The sequence below is a fragment of the Chiroxiphia lanceolata genome, chromosome 20 (genome assembly GCF_009829145.1).
Source record: "Chiroxiphia lanceolata isolate bChiLan1 chromosome 20, bChiLan1.pri, whole genome shotgun sequence".
In the NCBI taxonomy this organism is placed as follows: Eukaryota; Metazoa; Chordata; class Aves; order Passeriformes; family Pipridae; genus Chiroxiphia; species Chiroxiphia lanceolata.
Genome location: NC_045656.1, coordinates 10,226,100 through 10,247,653, shown reverse-complemented (window position 1 = coordinate 10,247,653; position 21,554 = coordinate 10,226,100). Strand labels below are relative to the sequence as shown.

Here is a 21,554-nt window from a genome sequence, read left to right as displayed (position 1 = left end):
AGATCTGCTCCCCAGAAACGAGGAATGTCTGTTTACCTTCCACATTCTCCCTTTTTTGAGTGCTGCCAGCCTGGTTCCTCGTGGAGCTGTCGCTGCTGTTCGTGTCCCCCGTGTCCCACACGTGGGTTCTCTCTGAGCCCTGCAGCACAGGGAGCCAGGAGGGTGGTGTTTGTGTTTCAGGTCTCCGAGTGGACTGGCAGGAAAACGACCTCCAGAAGCGGATCCTGAACGTTCCCCAGGAGCTCTACGAGAAGGGCTACGTGAAGGACGCGGACGACGGGCTGCGGGTGGGTGTTCTGGGGGTGTTCTGGGGGTGTTTGAGGGCTGTGCCTGCACACCAGGGGAGAGCTGGAGGCTGAATTGGGAGTGCAAACTGTGGGACTAGGCTGCAGCCTCAGAGCTGGGGCTTGGATACTCGGGAGTGATCTTTCACACATCTTTGGGCCCAGCCTGCAGAATTAGGTGAGAATTAGCAGAAAGAGGCAAAATCTGGGACCAAGGCTGTGTTTCATTAAAGGCTCTCTTCTAGCTCTTGTTTAATGCAGGAAGAAGGTGTTTTTAATAAAGATCCATGACCTCACACTTGATTTCATCCTTCCTTGAGGAAGATTTGTAGAATAAGAAATATTCCTGGCACAGTACAGGATGTGGAATTTTCTTTTGGGAAGAGAGGGGGTGGAGTATATGATTTTTTTCTGTTTTACCTAGCTTACTGATTTTCTGTATTGTACAAAATCCAGTCAGTTTGTCAATTTAGTGGCACTGAGGCACACTGACAAAAGATTATGTGATCACTTCGAGAGGCCAGAGTTCTCTGTAGTCACAAAATCCCTGCTGATTTTTCCAACTGTAGACACCCTCTCAAACTGGGATATTTGGTTTCTATCCCATTGGTTGCTAAAGAGAGTCAGACATGGAAGCTTGGATGCGAATCAACAGGGAAATAATGATCTTTTCAACTTGATTCTGCTGCCTTTTTGTACTTACCCCTCTTTTTCTGCCCATCTTGGCCAGGCTGCTGAGGAGGTTGGCTACCCTGTGATGATCAAGGCTTCTGAAGGAGGAGGAGGAAAAGGAATCAGGAAAGTTAACAATGCAGATGACTTCCCCAATCTGTTCAGACAGGTAACTTTTCCCCCTGGTTTGTGCTACCTTGTTCTAAATGTTCAGGTTGGGTGATTCTGAGGCCACTGTATCAAATGACTGAGCTTTGGGTGGCCCAGGGGGAATAACATGGATGTTCCTTGCTCCAGAAATGCCCTTGGGCTGGTTGTGAATGAGACGGGCGTTTACCAGAGGTGCTCTGCCTGTTCTTTGTGTCTCTGCTGTAGGTCCAGACTGAAGTGCCGGGCTCTCCCATCTTTGTGATGAGACTGGCCAAGCAGTCCAGGCACCTGGAGGTGCAGATCCTGGCAGACCAGTATGGCAATGCCATCTCCCTCTTCGGCCGGGACTGCTCCGTGCAGCGCAGGCACCAGAAGATCATCGAGGAGGCTCCTGCCTCTATTGCAACTTCCACAGTGTTTGAGCACATGGAGCAGGTGAGGGTGGCTCTGCAGGTTCCCTTCTCCTGGTCAGGCTCCAGAAACAGACAGGACTTCTTGCTTTTATTTTATGTCACTAGACTTGTGCACTGTTGAATCTTTTTTTCAGTTGTGTGTCTTAAACTGCTTGGTGTGGACAGCCACTCACCTTTCCACACTGACAGAGTCCCATGTCCTCACAGACAGCAGTAGAGCTCCCTTCAAAGATGTTTGCACCCCCAAAATGGGAGAGAATTTTGGTTTAAATGTGTGTTATCATATTAAAAGCAAGCTGCAGGAGTTGTGTGAATTGTCCAGTGCTGAGTGCAGGTCTCAGGCCTGGTAGAAGCTTTGGGGTGTTTCAGAACGCCAGCAAAGTTCTGAAGCGGGTGGGGTGGATGAACAGGGTGCAGGTAACTGAGCGTGAGGCCTGGAAGTGAAATGCTGTTTTTTCCCCGTGTCCTAGTGTGCTGTGAAGCTTGCCAAAATGGTGGGATACGTGAGTGCAGGCACTGTGGAGTACCTGTACAGCCAGGATGGCAGCTTCTACTTCCTGGAGCTCAACCCCCGCCTGCAAGTGGAGCATCCCTGCACAGAGATGGTGGCTGATGTCAACCTGCCTGCAGCACAGCTCCAGGTGAGCCAGAGGCCAGGTCCTGTGCTCCAGGTGAACCAGGGGCCAGGTCCTGTGCTCCAGGTGAGCCAGGGGCCAGGTCCTGTGCTCCAGGTGAGCCAGGGGCCAGGTCCTGTGCTCCAGGTGAGCCAGGGGCCAGGTCCTGTGCTCCAGGTGAGCCAGGGGCCAGGTCCTGTGCTCCAGGTGAGCCAGGGGCCAGGTCCTGTGCTCCAGGTGAGCCAGGGGCCAGGTCCTGTGCTCCAGGTGAGCCAGGGGCCAGGTCCTGTGCTCCAGGTGAGCCAGGGGCCAGGTCCTGTGCTCCAGGTGAGCCAGAGGCAGGACCCTGTGCTCCAGGTGAGCCAGGGGCTGGGTCTTGGTGCTCCGGGTGAGCCAGGGGCTGGTCCCTGTGCTCTTGGAGGCTTTCAGAAGTGTTTGATCAGTGGTACCTGGAAGAGGCCTGAGCATGAAAAACCTGTTCTGCTGAAGGCTTAGTGAAACAACGGGGAAGGACTCTTGTCTAAGCTCAGCTGGTTGCTGGGTTAGAGCTGGATCACACACTAACATGGTACAGATCTCTAGATCTTGGTGCTGATAGAGGAGAGAACACAAAGGAAACATTAGAGAGCTCTACAAACTATGACCTATGTCCCATGTGCAGGTAGGTGACACACGACTCCCACACATTTCTTCTTCAGTAAAAATCCCCAATAACTCCAAGACCCATTTTGGTACTTTCTCAGCTGGAGCAAAGCTTCATTCAGTATCCCAAAATATTTATGCATCCCTGCTGTTGGAAAGCAAAGGCAGGTTACGTTCTAGTTGTTTCTCCTGGTCGACCTTAAGGTGAAAGGAGTGTGAAAGGAAGCAAGAGAGGAATAAAACACTGAGGTGGGAAAACTGATTTAAGGAAAGGTTGTGGGGAAGAAGGCCTGTCTTGACAAGCTTTGGCCATGAATAGTTCAACTATAGGCTCTGAAATTCCTTTGTGAATGAGTTGGCTTCTGAGGCTGCAGTGCCAGTTCTGGGCAGAGCGTCGCTCACTCCACCCCCGAGGGACAGCAGCCTCTGTCCAGAGTTTCTAGTGACAAAAGGAGGAAAAACAGAACAGACAACTGGATTTTTCATCTTTCAGCAAGCTCAGCAGTTGTTTGAAGTTTCCCAAAGTCACGAGGGGATCCCTCACAGGTCCTGCAGAAAGCAGTTGTTGTCTGTCCCGTGTATGTCCCCCTGAACTCCTGTGTGCTGCCAAGCTCCCTCCCTTTTCCCAGCCCCAAGCTTTTCCAGCAGTGAGGGAATGCCACAGTCCCCTCATACCATATTAGGGCTCTAGGTGCTTTTCTACTTCATTTTTGAACTCTATCTATAAAAAGCCTCCAACTAATGAACAGAATAAGTGGGACTTTACTCATAAAATGCAACCAGCAACTGGTTCTGCAGGTTACTCTCTCCACAGTTTGTAGTTGCAAAATTCCACGGTTTCCTATAACCACTTAGGACCCTCCTGTCTCACTGGGACCTCAGTGTATTTTTAACAGGCCTAATGCCCATCCTCAACTGACCTAGCACTGTCTGCTTTCCCTGGAGCCTTTTAATCAGTCAATGGAAAATACTGACTGAAGGGCTTAAGGTGGATATTACACTGAGCTCAGCTGTCCTGGGAAATGGGAATGTTCAGGTCTGTGAGGAGAGAAACTTAGTGGTGGTTTCTTTTAATTTTTCTTTTTCTCCTTAGATTGCCATGGGGGTCCCCCTCCACAGGATCAAGGATATCAGGGTGATGTATGGTGTTTCTCCGTGGGGAGACACAACTATTGATTTTGAGAATTCAGCCCACGTCCCCAGTCCCCGTGGCCATGTCATCGCTGCACGGATCACCAGTGAGAATCCTGATGAGGTGAGGGCTTAAATTCTGTAGTTACTGCTCACCACACACTTCACACCTTGGGTCAGTTCCTACTGCTGCTCCTGAAAATTTTGGCAGCAAATTCAAAAGGTTCTTCCCTTACCTCACTTGGCTGATGGTTCTCCAGACTCTGGTTAGACATAACCTGAACTTATTTATGTGTATATCAGGTTGCAGCACTAAGAGGTGTTCTAAGAGCCTTCAGAACTCTAATTGCTTCCCTAACTTTTTCCTTAGGATGTAGAGCAATGTCTGTCTGTCTTTACAGGGATTTAAGCCCAGTTCTGGAACGGTTCAGGAGCTGAATTTCCGCAGCAATAAGAACGTCTGGGGCTATTTCAGTGTTGCTGCTGCAGGAGGGCTCCATGAGTTTGCTGATTCTCAGTTTGGTCACTGCTTCTCCTGGGGAGAAAATCGTGAAGAAGCCATTTCGTGAGTAGTCAGAAATGTGGTAGAGCCTTGGAAATTGCTTAGTTTTGCCCTCTTTGATCCAAACTGCCATGGAAAAACAAGGCTACTTACTTCTAGGAGTTTTAAGAGAAGTTCCCCTCTCTATACCTTGTTTCCCACATCATGGTCAGGCTTCTCATCCCTCTTGCTTTGCAATTCCACTGCATTGCACTTACATTTCTACACTTTTTGCTTAATTTTCTTTCCTCTTTTCCTGCCTGTTTCATCCCTGCCTTGCATCCCTGCTGCTGGAAGAACCTCTTTGAAGTGTTCAGGTGAAGGCTTCTAACAGGAAAAACATTGCTGACTTGTTATGCCGATGCCTTAGGATGGCTTGTAAACCACTGAGTGCCCTTGTGGTGTGGAATATTAAAGCATCTGGTCCTAGGACAGGGTTGTCAGACTTGTCTTCCGTGTTTTTAATCCTTCTGGGTGGGATGGAGACCAAGTGTGTGGTACGCCTCTGACACGGGTGGGGTGCCTGGGTGGTGATAGCAGGGGGTACTCCTGATCCCACTGAGCTGCTCTTCTTCACACCAGCAGCAGGTTGAAGAATATTCTCTCATTCCTAAACATGCCATCCAGGGCCTTGCTCCAGTTCACGTGCTCTGCTCTTCCCTTCAGGCTGCTTTTTGCAGCAGCTCACAGGGAGCTGTCTGGAGCTGCCAGCTTGCACGTCACTGTTAGCATGGGATAGATAAGAGGGATTCTTTCTTTTCCCTTTCAGAAACATGGTGGTGGCTTTGAAGGAGCTGTCCATCCGAGGGGACTTCCGAACCACTGTGGAGTACTTGATCAAACTGCTGGAAACAGAGAGCTTCCAGCAGAACCGCATCGACACGGGCTGGCTGGACCGGCTGATCGCTGAGAAAGTGCAGGTCCAGCTGCTTTCCTTGCAGGAATACAAATGGGAAAGAGGAGGGGAAGGGCTTGCTGTGTGCTGATGCAAAAGGACGAGGATTTAGGAGTGGTTGATGTCCACTTAATGAATTTTCACTGACCTTAATTCTTATGTATATCAGAACCCCGGGTCGTCCCTGTTGGGGAAAGTTGGTCTTAAAGTTGACCAGAAAAGCATCTTTAGTGCATGTGGGAATTAAGACAAATGTTTTGGAGTCTGGGGCAGATAATAGTGGAAATGTTATTGGAGCCTCAAGATTTGATCCAGGAAGAAAAAGATGTAGTTTTAAGGACTTACAGAGGTAATTGCTTCTATGCAGAGTTTATGTGGCTGCTACAGCAACTAAATTTTAAAGAGACAGTGGCCAAGAATCAAAAATAAAGCTGAGACTGGTGATTCTTGTCTGGTCTCCAGACTGGGCTGAAGCTGAAGGAGGTGTGACTGTGCCCTGTGCCCCCTCTTTGCAGGCTGAGAGGCCTGACACCATGCTGGGAGTGGTGTGTGGGGCTCTGCACGTGGCTGACGTGAGCTTACGGAACAGCGTCTCCAACTTCCTGCACTCCCTGGAAAGGTAAAAGCACAAGTGCTCTCTAGTAATTAGTTCTGATTTACAAGTTTTGCTCAATCCAGTCCAGAAATACTCAGGGCTTCTTATTTGCTGGCTGTTCACTGCCCCAGGAAGCTGTTTTTCTGCTGGCCTGAGAATGCTGGCAGGTGTCTGTGCATCTCCCCAAAATATCCCCTGCTGTTTGCACAGATGGGTTTGGTTTCTGGCAGTTTTGGCAGAAGCTCCAGGGAATGGCTCAGAAACATGGAGTTCTTTCTCTGTGTGCTGCTAGGGCAGCATTAGGGAATCTTGAATCACCCTTGGGTGAATGGAAAAGAGAGCAAAGCCAGCCTGTGTAGCTGGGGGGAGATGGGCTCATGTCAAACTGATAAATGTCTCTCCTAAGAAGAGACTCTATAAAAACCTTCTCCCATTTCTCTGCTGCTGTTTCCCAATTCCTTGCATGCATCTTTGAACCCATTTGGACCCCTGGTAGCCATTTGGTGGCTTGTGGAAGATCAGTTTTGTTTTGTACTTCTCTTCCCAGGGGCCAGGTCTTGCCTGCTCATACCCTCCTGAACACTGTGGACGTGGAACTCATCTATGAGGGAAAGAAGTATGTGCTGAAGGTACGATGGACAGTGGGGAAAACCATCCTCCTGCCACTGATTTGGAGGTGTCTGTGTGTGCTGCTCTGACTTAGTCTTTGTAGAACATGTAATTATGGGAATTACACCTGAATAGGGTTTATTTTCTCTGCTTTAGTGAGTGAAGAAATCAGTATAACCTCCCTTATGATAACACCCCATCCCATCTTTCCATTTCAGTATCTCTGTAAACATTTCAACCTCTTGGAGTCAAGAAATGCTCTGGGTAGGGTGAAAATTACTTTGTTATAGGCAAAACTGCTACAAGTTGACCAGAACTTTCAGTTGATGTTTCTGAATATGTGGGCCCACTCTGCTGGACTTTTCACCCATCAATATGACAGAATTTGTAGCAATCTGTTCCTTGACTGTTGCTTTTTCTTTGCTGAGTGCAAAACCTGATATTGTGAAACCAGACATGCAAAAGTTAGGAAATACAAGACTTAAGGTTGCCTGTGCAATCTTCATTAGCTTCCTTGGGCAAATTTGGGATGGTGAAGTTTTTGTTGATGTGACCATATGCTGGTTTTTGCAGTTCTGAGTGTTCTGCACCCCTGCACCTCCCTGGTTTCATCTTGGCACCCCTCTGATGAGGAACAGAGGCACTGAGCAGCAGCTGAAGTTTCTTTAAGGCATTTACCCAGCTTCAGAAAGGAACTCTGGGGCAGAGACTGTGATAGGATCCCTCTCTCTAGGGAGAGCATTTGTTGCTTTCCCTGTGGGACAGTCTCTCTGTTTTCCCCTCAAATTCTCTCCTCCATTATGCAGTTTTAGTATGCGACTGTGACTCGTACGTAGATCAGGGTGAAGAAATGATCCATGATTGCACAATCAAACCTCCACAGTCAGGCCTTAAGTGTGAGAGGATTAAATTGAGATTCATGGACAGCATTAGTTCTGGCATCTCCTGACTGCCAAATGCTTGGCTTTATGACCCCAAATTTTTTTACATGAAAACAAATGTCTCTGTTTCCCCTTCTTTAATTCCTGCTATTGCAGCGCTTGGAAAACTGTGTGTGTTGTGGCAACTAAGGCACTCTCAATGCTGTGTTTAATTCATGGGATATTTGCCATTCCTGTGGACCTGCAGGTGACCCGGCAGTCTCCCAATTCCTACGTGGTGATCATGAACAACTCCTGTGTGGAAGTGGATGTGCACAGGCTGAGTGATGGGGGACTGCTCCTCTCCTATGATGGCAGCAGCTACACCACCTACATGAAAGAAGAAGTGGACAGGTACAGATTAATGTTTAACATTTACATACGAGTCAAACTTAGGTGTACTTGTAACTTTATGCCTCCCAAAGATCAACTGGGAATGGAATTCTCTCTTAGGAAGAGGTTCGTAGATGTGTTGTGGATGAGTTTAAAGGGAGAAGTTGCCTTCACCTGGAGAGCAGATCTTGGTTAGTGTTAGAAGGAAGATCTGAATGTGCACCAATGTGGAGTCCCTGTTCCTCTGCTGGTTCTTTGAAAATACCCTTTGGGATTGCAAAAACTGAAAACCAGAACATGAAAATCTTTAAAATCTTGAAACTCCACAGCTGCCTTAGAAATAGAGACAAGATGTGCTGTTTCAGTGCATTCCCTCAAAATTCCCTGCAAGGATCATAGCAGTTAGGCCAGAAAATCCCCAAGTCTGGAATGTGGACCTTTGCTCCACCTACTGGGTTCTGTTCCTGGAAACTTAACAAATTGTTCAAGAGGACAAAGAGGTTGGGCTTGAAATACTGTAGAATCTCCCCCCCTCAGTTGGTTGAGGTGTTTTCCTTTAGTTTTATTTTGAACTAGAATAGGGAAAGAGAGAATGTATTTCCCCCTTCCACTGCCTTCCCCAGGGAATTCTGTGGCAGTGATTTGTCCCACTCTTCCCTAGGTACCGCATCACTATAGGGAACAAGACGTGTGTGTTTGAGAAGGAGAACGATCCCTCCATCCTGCGCTCGCCTTCGGCGGGGAAGCTGATCCAGTACGTGGTGGAGGATGGGGGACACGTGTTTGCAGGCCAGTGCTTTGCAGAAATCGAGGTAAAAGAGTCTCAAAGAACTGACTTGGCTGCCCAGGCAATAGCTGAGGGAGAGGGATATTAAATGCTTTGGAACTGGGGGTTGAGCATGAGGGATAATTCACAGCACTTCCTTTCCAAGCTTTGTCCGTGTTTTAACCTGGACTAAAGCAGGAATTGGTGAGAGTGATGGAGTGGGGAGAAAATTACTGAACAGCTGAAGTTGGAGTACACCCAGTACACCCAGTGCTAAGCAAAATTTCTCAGCAGTGAGACCATGGTTGTCATCTTGCTGTGATTCCAAGGGAGCGTGGGATCCACGTGTTTTCCAGGGGTGGTGAAGACCATTGTAGGAGCAGGAGCAGGTGTCCAGTGAAAAGCCCCAGACCTTCTGCTTGTAGTACTAACACAGACTCAGAAGCAGAGTTACTTGCCAGGATTAAGTAAGAAACTAAGACTTCTCTGATTACCTGATCATTTATCAGGTTGATTGGATGAGTTAATAAGTGTCACTCCTCCCTTCTCCCTTGGAAGTTACTTAACTCTTCCAGAGGAGGAGGATGAGCAATTTCTGCAGCACGGTGAGGAAAGCATGAGGGGTTGTGTAGGAGTGTGTGGCTCAAAACAGATTTGAGGGAGGGGAGGGTGTGTGATGACAGAGGGGCAATTAAACCACTTGGGGACAATGTGTAGGAGAAAAATATCAAGACACAGATCCAGTTATTTTATGTAAGTGCTTTTACACTGCAACAGGGTCATGGCTGAGAAGGAACCACCTACACAGTCCCTGTGCTCCCAGTCTGGTAGAGCATAGTAAGGATAGAACCAAACTGGTTCCCCCATGCCCAACCCTTCTGCTCCAAAGGCAGGAGCTTCCATGGTTGATCTACGAAAGCCTTTCTGTTTGGGAAGAGCTGTCTGAGGGCTCTAGAAAGTGACCCTGGTTCCCTCTGCTCAAAGTGAAGGTGTTGCTGTAGCTTTTGAGAGGAGCCTTTGGGGTGCAGCAGCTGCAGCAGTAAATTGTGTCTGCTTTGTTCATTGTGCTGAATGTGGGACCTTCCTGGGTCCCTGTTGGTTCAGGCAACGTGGAGCAGGTGACATTCCCGAGGATGGCTTCATGCTGCACTAATTTGTAGCCAATTATTTGGTTCTCCCGTTCACTTTAGTGTTTGGGTTTGTTCCCAGTGTGTGTGTTTGTAAGCTTTTGGGAAAGCCTGAATGCCAAAGCTGCTCATGCAGGTCTGTCTGTGGTGGGACACTGCCTCCCAAAACTAGAACCATTTTGGGGAACGTGGAAGCTGAGCCTGTAACCTGTTTTCCTTGTGCAGGTGATGAAAATGGTGATGACGGTATCAGCAGGAGAATCGGGCTGCATCCACTATGTCAAACGGCCAGGGGCAGTCCTGGACCCAGGCTGTGTGATTGCCAAGCTACAACTGGATGATCCCAGCAGGGTTCAGCAGGTGAGGAGTTGCAGGAAGTACAGATGTTGTTGGGTTTTTAATAGGGGAGTGATGTTGAGAGCGGTACGAGATGGTCCAGTGAACCAGTTTCCCATTTGTGCATCGTACTGGAATTGTCACTTCACCATTCATTTGTCTCAGTTGAGGGCTGGACTCAGATTATTCTCTCTCTCTCTGATTCAGGATAATTCTACCATTCCTGTTCTCTCTTCTTACCTCAGTACTAATGTGGGTTTGTGTCTCTCAACCAAGTGCCTTTTCCACTCTGGGAATCCTTCCAAATTAAATCTGAGGCTCCAGTCGAGGGTACCTGGACATTGCCCCCCTGGCTGATGCCACAGAGGAAGGTCAGTGCCACTGTTGTTGTTCCAGGCTGAGCTGCACACGGGTACCCTGCCCCAGATCCAGAGCACAGCACTCAGAGGGGAGAAACTCCATCGCATCTTCCATTACGTGCTGGATAACCTGGTCAACGTGATGAATGGGTACTGCCTGCCAGAGCCCTTCTTCAGCAGCAAGGTACTGGGTGCTTCTTGTTGCAGAGCCAGAGCACAATAGTCTTCCAGCTCAGGGCAGGGTTGGCCAGTTTACCTGTCACAGCCAGAGGACCCAGAGTCAGAGCAGTGGTACCCTGCTGTGGCCAGCTCAACTGGGTTTGCTTAGACTTCTTGTGGTCAGTCTCACCAGAGAGGAAGATCTCACAGGGTCCAAGCAGACCTTGTGCATCCATGTCCTTCTCTCTTGGAGAGGTCTAGTCAGAGCAGAATCATAGAATCAATTAGGTTGAAAAAGACCTCCAGGACCATGGAGACCAACCTGTGACCTGTCCCCACTTTATCAGCCAGACCAGAGCACTGTGTGCCATGTCCAGTCGTATCCTGAACACCTCCAGGGATGGGGACTCCACCCAGAAATTCCTTCTGATGTCCAACGTTAGATGGGAGAGTCCCATTTCCTTTTTTCCCTTCTTGCTGCTTATTCTCTTCTTCCTGCTTGTCTTTACACTGCCTTGTCTCTCTGTAGGTGAAAGGCTGGGTGGAGCGACTGATGAAGACTCTGAGAGATCCATCTTTGCCTCTGCTGGAACTTCAGGACATCATGACCAGTGTGTCTGGACGGATCCCACCCAATGTAGAGAAGTCCATCAAGAAAGAGATGGCCCAGTATGCCAGCAACATCACATCAGTCCTCTGCCAGTTTCCCAGCCAACAGGTGATCAACCACACTTCTACAGAGGGATGAAAGTTGATTTGTGTTGGGGCAGAAGGTTCCTTTAAATTACCCGGAGCTTAATTGAACCTGAAAGGTGTGTTGGAACGTGGGATCTTCATGATGAAAGATGCTTGCCTGTATCACTTGAGCTTAAAGGCTTGTCTCCTTCCCCTGTGCTGAAGGATATGTGTTCCCTGCTCGGTGTAGTTTTAAACAGGCGGTTTAGAAACACTTTAATCTCACCAGTGGCCTTGTGGGCATTTGTTTGTTTGCTTTTTACCTGGTACATGTGCTGCAGTGCAATTTGCACCTTAAAAAAGAATAACTGCAGCCAAGGAAGGCCTGACCAGGTCAGGAGATGTTGGAGGATGATTTCTCCATTGTATAAATCATGTGTTGATTCTTTTGTCATTGTCAGGTCATTAACTTCCTCAGCAGTGTAAGGCTTTGGCTTTTACTGGACTCTACTGGAGCTCTCTCTGGTGTGTCTGGAAGCTCTCAGCCTCTCTGCTGGCTGTTCAGCCAGATGATCCCATCCAGAACCGGGACTGTCACGTGGTTGCTCTCTTCCAGATTGCCAATATCCTGGACAGCCACGCCGCCACCCTGAACCGCAAGTCGGAGCGGGAGGTTTTCTTCATGAACACTCAGAGCATCGTGCAGCTCGTGCAGAGGTGAGCCATTTCCAGGGGTGTCCTGCAAAATGTGAACTCCTCCCCACAGCAGGAGAGGCAGGGGTTGTGTGTTCAGCCAGGCTCACTCTGTGCTGGGTTTCTGCAGGTACCGCAGTGGGATCCGGGGCCACATGAAAGCCGTGGTGATGGATCTGCTCCGTCAGTACCTGAAGGTGGAGACTCAGTTCCAGCACGGTGAGTCTCTGAGCACACCAAGGATTTGATTTCTGAAAGAGCCATACTTGATCCCAGAAGTTCCACATGGGCCCCTTCGAGGGGGTTTACTCCAACTTCATGGTGAGGGTGAGCTGCCCAGGCTTGTTTTCAAGGGTCTGCAGTCAGATTCTGGCTTTTGTAGAGGAGCTTCTGTCCCCTTTGAGTTTTCATGGTAAGAGTGTTCAAGAGGCAAATGACAAACTCCACTCCAGATCTGTCTGTTCTGCTGGTTTTCCTCTGGTGGTTTATCCTCCTTCTTTTACATCCCGTGCCATTGGGATGATTCTGGTCATCCTGCTGTGTCATGATGTGGTTCTGGTCTCTTTTCAGTGTAGAAATGCTCCTTTTCCTTGTAACTTCAAACAAATAACTTCCATAGGAGTTCCTGATCCTCTAATTGAGGACTTTTGTATGACCTGGAGTAAAAAGATATACACTTGCTGAATTATGAGGTGTGTTGCCATTTCTGGTCTCTTACTGAGCTCACTAAGGCTGAGCCACTCTGTGTGGTCTCTGCTTGTTCCAGATCAGAGGTGAAGCAGTTTTCCCTCCCTGACTCTGTCAGCAGTTACCCACCACTGGTGAATTCCCCTGCTTGGATATTCCACGTGTAGAATCTTCACATTGGAAGCTTGATTTATATTTCCTGATTTCTGCGCATCTGCAGGAAAAACTGGAATCAGAAAACCTATTTAAATTCACCCCGTAATTTAGTTCTGTCTTGCCTTTTTGTTAAGTTCTATAGTAAGGAAATCAAGTGCAGTGAAACCAAAAGTCACTGAGTTACCTGCTGTAAAGTACCAGGAAGCTGTTTGCTGTCCATGAGCTCAGTCTGAAGCTGAGGTGAAATCAATGCCTTGCACTGCTGTATCCAGGCACAAGATGGCAATGAAGCCCTGGCTAATTCCAAGGCTCTGGCTCTTACAGGTAGTTCAGATTCCACTCTTCTTTTGTCCTGCTCCATTACCTGCACCAGCCTAATGCTACTGCAGGTTCATTTCCACTTCAATTTGCTGGTAGTAGAGGATGGTGCAAGGCTTTTTGCTGTTATTTCATTCCAGTTGTCATTTGAATGAAAGTCTGAGCCAACCATTCCTCTCTGTATTGCTCACAAAGGAGGCATTTGGTGTAGGAGGTGTTTAATAAGAGTAGGATGTTTGAATTAAAGTTTGCAGTTTGTGGTGGTGGGAATGCTTCCTTCCCAAAATGGATTGTGTGGACCGTAGAATGGTTTAGGTTGGAAGGCACCTTAAAGATCATCCAGTTCCACCCCCTGCCATGGGCAGGGACACCTTCCACTGTCCCAGGTTGCTCCAAGCCCCGTCCAACCTGGCCTTGGACACTTGCAGGGATGGGGCAGCCACAGCTTCTCTGGGCAACCTGTGCCAGGGCCTCCACACCTTCAGAGGGAAGAATTTCTTCCCAAAATCCAATCTAACCCTGCCCTCTGGCAGTGTGAAGCCATTCCCCCTTGTCCTATCACTCCAGGCCCTTGGCAATAGTCTCTCTCCATCTCTCTTGTCGGCTCCCTTCAGGTACCACGCGAAGGAGATTATTAAAAAATATACGTAGAAAGATAAAGACACATCAGTAACTTGTGTTCCTTGACCCAGAGGTGTGAAGACTGGGGGAAAAATTGTGCATTTCTGCTTGCAGGTCACTATGACAAGTGTGTCTTCACCCTTCGGGAGGAGAACAAAAGTGACATGAACGCAGTGTTGAACTACATCTTCTCCCACGCCCAGGTCACCAAGAAGAACCTGCTGGTTACAATGCTCATTGTAAGTGTCTGCTGCTGCTGCTTCCTGTGTGTGGGATGCTTGGAAAGGTACTGCATTGGCAGCTCAAACCCACAAAAAGGAGGTGGTTTCTTTTTGTGGTGGTACTTCTGTCGTAGCAGCAAGATTTTTGTGGTCCTTCTTTGCTAAGGGAGGGAGGTGGGTGGTGGGTAGTGAATGGCATCAGCCCGTGTGGAGGCCCCTGAGGGCTCTTCCTTGCTGAGCCATAGTTTGGTCTTACAGGTTTGGCAGTGATTCCTTCTCCCTGGGTGGAGTCCCAGAAAGTCTTGTCTGGGGTCTGCAGTGGTGCTTTTGGACTGACTGTCCTTGGGCTGCACGAGGGACTCTGGCAGGGCTCAGTATCAGCCCAGAGTTGGTCACTCCAGATCAGGCCTTTGCCCCTTGGGATGTGTGCGGCTGTTCAGGGGCTTACAGAGGGAATGGGAATCTCCTGAGGCTGGAATTTCTCTTGGTCAGACATAGATTCCACCTCAGAAACACAAGGAATCCTCATGCCACCACCTCCTTCTTGTGTTCTTCTGGCTTGTTACTCCATGAAAATTCTCAGTCCTCATTAACTTCATTCCCACTCTAATGGATAAAACTCCCAGTAAATTACATTCCCAGAAAAAATAATTAAAAAACCCCAATTGAGGCCTGTCTCTTTCTCCTATTTCCTAAAATGTCCCAAAGAATCCTTGTCTCACATGATGCTTTGATGCAGAACGAGCGCTCACCTTCCTCAAGGCAGGATGAATTTTGCTACAACACGATTTCCAACAGGCTGGATTTGGGTGTCCTGCTTTTTAAGAGGCTGATTCCAGAGGCTGTCTCTTCTTTTTCCCCGAACTCATTTTCTTTCTTCTTTTATTTTACAAACATAATATGATCTGTTACTGCCAAAAATATATCCTAAGTAGCCATCCACGAAATAACTCTCCAAAGCAAATGAAGTATCATAATTTTCCTAGGCCGAGACTGGGTTTCTTAAATTCTCATTTGTAAGATGGAAGGACCCTGGAATTCTTTCTTTCTGGCTCTCCTTTTCCCCCCTCTTTTCCTCCCCTTTCCCTTTTTGGTGTGTGGTGTGATTGTAAGTAACGCTTGCCTTAAGAATCTCATTATTTGAACACGGAGCCATATTTCCTCTGAGAATTCTGGAGTAGCTTTGAGCCGGGGCTGTTCATTTCTCAAGTAATCATGCTGGCGTGATGGAGAGAGAAAATGGCAGCTGTTCTCAGCTCAGGCCTTCAATTTTCTTCAGAGTCCAGTCACTCAAGTGTGTAATTACACGGGGGTGCCGGCGAGGCGTTAGCCCTTGTCAAAGAGCTGGTTTGAGGCTTCGCTGCTGCCTTTGCCAATCGGAGCAGGCGAAGCCAGCGCGGCGCCAGCACCCGGCTTTATTCTGTTGTTGTCATGCCGATTGTTTCTTGCTAAAATGGGACCAAAACTTTTGACCTGGTTCGTTGCCCCTTGCACAGGCCGTGTCGGGGAGGAAGGGCCTCACTGGGCCCTGCCTTGGCCGTCTGAGGGAGCGAGGGGCGTGTGGGGAGGCCTCAAGGAGCTTTCCTTTTCCCTTCCTGTGTGGTCGCTCTTCCCACCGCTGTCAGTTGTTTCTGCTCGAGTAAAGGCCAACATCCCAGTTTGCTGAAATTTGAAACAACAGAGGTGGAAGAACCCTTCTGGGTGACTAGAGTGCTGCTGGAGCAGCCGCTGCCAACGCGGTGCCGCCTTGCCACGGGGTCTGCCCTCGTGGGTGTCACAGGGACTTTTCTGGAGTGGGAACAGGGGCTCAGGAGGGGCAATGTGCCTTTGGTCACCCATGGCACAGCTGGCTTTCCCTCAGTTTCAGGACATGCTGTGAAACAAACGACGGTCGTTCCTCTTCCATCTGACTCTTCACGTCCGAGGGACCCGGTGGCACGTTTGGTGTCACCATGGTGGAGGCTGTGGTGTTTTATGGGTGGCCAAGATGTTTCTGTGGGGTGGGTTAAGTTTGTCCAGGGGCAGCGACATGTCCAAGTACCTCGATGCCTCTGTGGCTGTTATTGATGTATCCCAGGAATCCATTACTAACAAGCGGCTCCGAGGATGGTTTCAGTAATAGTGCTGTGCTGCCATCATTCACCTTTTGTAGCCAGCAGGCTCCTAAGGCAGGGTGGGAACTACTTCATCCTTCATATATTTGTTGAAATACGGTGTGATTTGTTGTTGTATGTTCATTTTCTGTACTTAACTGGCTGCTCTATGCAGGAGGAATGGCTGGTGGCATGGCAGGAGTCCCGTGTCCTATCGGATTTCTGTTACCTGGAGCAGCAACATTACAACACCCTGGAATTTGTGTTTCAAATCCGGCCAAGGCAGTTCTTGAATTATTCACTGTGAATTCCCACAGTGTCCTGGAGTGGATAAATGCACAAAACTTTCTTTGGGAGCAATCACTGCAATGTTTGCTGGCCCAAGACTGGTTAGGAGGGGACAGCAACCTGATCAGAGTTAGGAGCTTAGATTTTTTAAATCAGTGGGATTTGGGTCTCTCCCTGAGAGACCTGTGCCATTGTTCCTAGAGGTGCCATTCTGCTTGAGTGGGGTCAGAGAGAAAGGGATCAAGAGCAATGTGGGGGAAAAGCTCTTTAGCTTTGGAATCTCATGAGCTGTTCTTGTCAGTCAGTCTATGGGACTTGTGTTATTTGTGTTTGGTTTTTACTTTATTTTCCCTGACAGGCTTATCTATCTAACCTGCTGCACAGAGGTTTCCTCTTATACTTTTCTATTTCTTGGATCTTCAAAGGGCCTTTTCTGGACTGTTGGTGTTCAGAATATCTTAAAACTTTAAGGCATCAGCTCTTTCTCGTGGCAAATTCCTGTTTCATCTCACACTTCCCTCCTATGATTAATTTACCAAGACAAACTGTTAAGTGCTGTGTGGAAGGAGCACGTTAGAGGCTCCTAGAGGGTTTCCAGCTTTGGGAGTGGGAGGCTCAGAAGAAGAGTCAAAGACTGTGGGATTATTCATGGTGGAAATCAAAACTGTTTTTGGAAGAAAGTCTTTACTGTTTGCATTTTACTGAATAGAAGAATTCAGAAGAGTTTTGGAACAGCATTAACACTGGCAGTTATGCTCTTTGGTTTTGTTGTGTGTCTGTATTCCAGACTTGAACTCCTTTGAGGGAGGATGGAAGATGGTTTCCCTCTTGTTCTAATAATTTCCTGTTCTGTTCATTGCCAGGACCAGCTCTGTGGCCGTGACCCCACCTTGACAGATGAGCTGATCAATATTCTGACAGAGCTGACCCAGCTCAGCAAGACGACCAACGCCAAGGTGGCCCTGCGGGCACGGCAGGTAAGGGAGTGTGTCCAGCAATCCCAGCTGATCCCTGATTCAGTGTGGAACTGTTCCTGCCTGGAGCTCACCCTTCTGGGAAGTCTGTTTGTTTTGATTACTGTGCAAATGGAGAGAGTAGATACTGTGAGCAGCTTTGACAGTGAAGCTCATTAACCAGTGATTGACTGTGGTGACAGGCTAAGACTGCAGTGGATTCCCAATCACTGTAATATTTAAAGTTAAGGTACATTCCTTTGTCCCTGCTCTTCCAAAAGGTTTTGTCTGGCTCACAGAGGAGGGAATTGGGAGTAGCCCAACGGTTTGTGTGACAGAGGAGGTGGAAATACATGGTCACTGTGGCTCCTGGTGGCTTTGTCATCTGCAAACCGACCGGCACAGGCTGCCTGGATTGTGCAGGAACAGCAAGGACATGCTCTCCACGTTCCTCAGCTGCCTTACAATTGTGGATCCCTGTGTGCAGAGGACAGAGAACCATTTACACAAGAACCAGATGTTCTTTGCAGCTGCTAAGGAATTATCACAAAGGATTACGTTGCTCTTTTGGTTTCTTCCAGCTTTTGAGTTGCATTTTGTGAATTTTAACAGGAAAATAATTGGAAAAACTCTTGATACTGTCAGTTCTGAGACTCTAGTGCAGAACTAATTTTAAATGTTATGTGGCCACACAGATATTACTTTGAGCTTCTTCTTTAGCAGTTTGGTTTAGCTCTTCCTCTGTTGCAGGAAGGGGTGAGAGGGCACAGTGGTTTCGTGGTAACGCTGACCCCGAAGTCTGATCACTTCTCTCATTCCACAGTCCCTATTTCCAGCCTAGAAGTCTAAAGCAGGAAAGCTGACACTTTGGAGATCTCTCATTTCTTAGCTTGACTACTCAAAATGAACGGGGTGTTTGAAGCTGCTCAGTGACCTTCTGTTTCCTTCAGGGTTGTGTTTGCGTCCTTGAACCATTCTGTTATTGAACCTCTCCCGCAGCAACTGGGGAGGGTGCTGCAGTCCCTGTGCTGCTCTTTCACTTCATTTTCCCTGCAAGCTGCTTCCCTTTTCTATCTCTGCATCCTTCATGTTGGGTATTTAATACCTGGCACTGGTGTCTGTTGTCTCCCCTGCTCCAGAGCTCTGCGTGGGCCTTCCCACAGCTGCTCCCTGCCAGCTCTGCTTCCCAATTAACAGCCGGCCCGGCAATCCCCAGGACTGCTCTGCACTGCTAAATCACATGCACTGATGGAACTTGATTGAAGCTGTTCCCTTTCTCTGTGGGGAATTGCCAATGATACAAACAGAGCGGATAAACAAATGAGGCTGGGGAGAGGAGGGAGTTTGCAGCATCCCCCAGGTGCCGCAGAATTCCCGGGAGGAACCGGTCGCCTCTTCAGGGGTGGAGTGGAGCGGTTCAGGGATGGAGCCCCCCGCCCATGGCCCAGCGTGGCTCCTCTCACTGACACTCCTCGTGTTTGTGGTTTTCCAGGTTCTCATCGCTTCCCACCTGCCCTCCTACGAGCTGCGGCACAACCAGGTCGAGTCCATCTTCCTGTCCGCCATCGACATGTACGGGCACCAGTTCTGCATCGAGAACCTGCAGGTACCTCCCACGCTCCTCTCCTCGCTCCCCTGCTTTCTTCTCGCTCATCTTCGTGTCTCTAATAAATCTCACCTCTAGTCCCAAGGTCCTTGTGGCTTTAAATGGTGTTGGTCTGGTTTCCAGCTTTTGCCCCCTGTTTTGTTTTCGTTCCTCCGCCGATATCGGAATCACCTCTTGACAGTCTACACAGGGGACAGCGGAGGAGAGGTGCTGATCGCCTCTCTCTGGTCACCAGGCATGAGGAAATGGAGTGAAGCTGTGCCAGGGGAAGTTCACACTGGACATTAGGAAAAGGTTCTTCACCTGAGAGGGTGGTTGGGCACTGGAACAGGCTCCCCAGGGATGTGGTCGTGGCCCAGAGCTCAAGGAGCTTCTGGATGTCACTGCTCATCATGTGGTTTAGCTTTGGGTGGTCCTGTGAGGAGCTCAATGATCCTTATGAGTCCTTTCCAACTTCACATATTCTCTGATTTAATATAAAAAGTTCATCATCCTTGATGAACAATGGGAAAAGCTTAGAAATCAGAGCTAGTCAGACTTGATTTGGGGTTTTTCATTTTTTGCCTGGCCCCCTTTGCAAGATGGTTCTCTTTTAAATCCCTGCCTAATGTGATCTCTTCCAGAAACTCATTTTGTCTGAAACATCCATCTTTGATGTGCTCCCCAACTTTTTCTACCACACTAACCAGGTGGTAAGAATGGCAGCTTTGGAGGTAAGTTTATTCCCACTGAAAAAAATGAGTATTTTTAGTTTTTCTGTGGGTTTGGTTTGTTTTGAGCACTGTTACCCTGCAAGATCAGGAGAGCTGTAGGTTGTGTGGAATGGGGCACACTTGGAGCCTGGCATTTAACAGCATTAATGTTCATAATTGACTGAAATTTCAAATTCAAGCTATCTGTGTGTGAAGAGGTCTGAGGTGGTTGAAAGGAGAAGTGAAGCTGCTGTCAGAGGATGGGGTCATAATCCTGATTGTTCTGTCCTGCCAGACTGGCCATCCTCAAAAGAACAACTTCAAATTCTCGGTTGAATTAGAGTTCTATCTAGGTACTCATTTGGAGGCACCTGTTTGGTTTTTAATATTTTTGAGGTCTCTGGTGTGTTATTTGCCTTCTCCCTCTGCTTCCCCAGCCGGGTGGGGCTGATGCAGCCTCTCTGTCCCCAGGTGTATGTTCGGAGGGCCTACATTGCCTACGAGCTGAACAGTGTCCAGCACCGCCAGCTGAAGGACAACACCTGCGTGGTGGAGTTCCAGTTCATGCTGCCCACCTCCCACCCCAACAGGTCAGATCCCGTCTTCGGGTGCCTTTGGAGCTGGAGCTCTCTGAGGGGCTCATCCTGCCTTGGCAAAGATAACTTGCAGTAGGATGGGTGGAGAAAGGGAGAACCCCAGTGCCTCAAATATGCATAAATTTCTTTACCCAGTTCCTTCTCCTGAGTTGTTTAAAGCTTCAGGAGCTGGGGGTTGTAGTTTGTGCAGTTTGGATTCATTTAAATACGATACAGTTTTCATGTGTTTTCTGATTTTTAACTTCAGCTTGGGTAGTAACTTATCTCCAGAACATCAGTCCAGATACAGTTCCAGACAGAATAATCAGTTACTCAGAACTTTAATACAGAACAGTCAAACAGCCTCTATCCCCTTCCTGCCAGCCCTTTCTGTTTGTGTTGACTCTACTTTCCCCCTTGGCTTTGCTGGATAAGGTGACATCTTTTGTAGCAGATGTTTTTTTGGAGCAGACCAAGATGCACGTTTTGAGTGTTTTATATAAAGTGCTGGAATTGACATAGTTTGGTTTTTAGTCAATATTTTGCATTTCTCATGAGTGCAGCCAAAAGCATCAACTCTTGCTGCCCTGTCTAGAGAAGGGCGGCATCTCTCGTGCATTTAAAAAAAGAAAACTTGCTTATCAGAACTTATAGAATAATCAAATCATTGAATCATGGAGTGGTTTGGGTTGAAAGGACCTTAAAGATCATCTTGTTCCATGGGCAGGGAACCTTCCACTAGACCAGGTTGCTTCTCCAGCATCTGCCAGGTCAGTCAGTCGCTGTGTTTTCTCATTCAGGAGGGTGTTTTAGCTGATATTTGATGTTTGGCTGTGCTGGCCGCAGTGAGGCCCCGCGGCCACCGGGTGCCACTGTTGGTCTGTGCTGCTCCTGCACCGCTGCTCTTTCCCTCCTTTGTTTCCAAGCATCTTTTTCCCGATTTTATTTTTGGTGGGGTCCAGTCTCGCTTCGTTGGGAATCCATCAGTACCTTTCATGAAATGGTTTTCAGGACCTGGTTTGCTGGAAATGAATGGCTGTCCCCAGCCAGCCCCACCAGCCACTCCTGCTGCAGACAGGACGTGAGTTTGGGCTCATCTGGTTCCTACATTTCTGGAATATTTGTCAATAATTGCATACTATTTTTAGTACCCCTTCATAATACTCTCTTCCCCCCTCGTTCTTTCTCCATCTCTTCTCTGCTGGCCTCAGTTACCTTTGTTGCTTGGGGATTTTTGGCCTGCCCATGCTGCCCGCTGCCCTGTTCTGTGCACACGCTTAATCTGACAAGGTCAGCTGGGAGAGAACTGTTCCTGCTCCAGGAACAGCTCTTTGTCCTCCAGTCTCCTCTCCCCTCGCACTGAACGGGCTGGGACCGTGTTCTGAGCTCAGTTCTGCTCCTCAGCCATCGGTGCTGCTGAGGGGTGACAA

At 48.4% G+C, this 21,554-nt stretch overlaps 1 protein-coding gene across 8 annotated transcripts in view; it reads left to right on the top strand.

Annotated features, from left to right (window-relative positions):
* ACACA (acetyl-CoA carboxylase alpha) overlaps positions 1–21,554 on the top strand; it is a 117,370-nt gene that overhangs the window by 22,378 nt on the left and 73,438 nt on the right. For all 8 annotated transcript variants that reach the window (XM_032707154.1, XM_032707150.1, XM_032707153.1 and 5 more), the window contains 21 exons: positions 181–287; positions 1,015–1,125; positions 1,332–1,541; positions 1,990–2,160; positions 3,869–4,030; positions 4,308–4,471; positions 5,217–5,367; positions 5,858–5,961; positions 6,485–6,566; positions 7,675–7,820; positions 8,461–8,611; positions 9,918–10,052; positions 10,425–10,571; positions 11,076–11,264; positions 11,838–11,938; positions 12,045–12,133; positions 13,811–13,935; positions 17,162–17,275; positions 18,744–18,857; positions 19,481–19,570; positions 20,021–20,139. In XM_032707154.1, the coding sequence (XP_032563045.1) occupies positions 181–287; positions 1,015–1,125; positions 1,332–1,541; positions 1,990–2,160; positions 3,869–4,030; positions 4,308–4,471; positions 5,217–5,367; positions 5,858–5,961; positions 6,485–6,566; positions 7,675–7,820; positions 8,461–8,611; positions 9,918–10,052; positions 10,425–10,571; positions 11,076–11,264; positions 11,838–11,938; positions 12,045–12,133; positions 13,811–13,935; positions 17,162–17,275; positions 18,744–18,857; positions 19,481–19,570; positions 20,021–20,139 (2,782 nt within the window). The remainder of the gene's footprint in view (positions 1–180; positions 288–1,014; positions 1,126–1,331; positions 1,542–1,989; positions 2,161–3,868; positions 4,031–4,307; positions 4,472–5,216; positions 5,368–5,857; positions 5,962–6,484; positions 6,567–7,674; positions 7,821–8,460; positions 8,612–9,917; positions 10,053–10,424; positions 10,572–11,075; positions 11,265–11,837; positions 11,939–12,044; positions 12,134–13,810; positions 13,936–17,161; positions 17,276–18,743; positions 18,858–19,480; positions 19,571–20,020; positions 20,140–21,554) is intronic.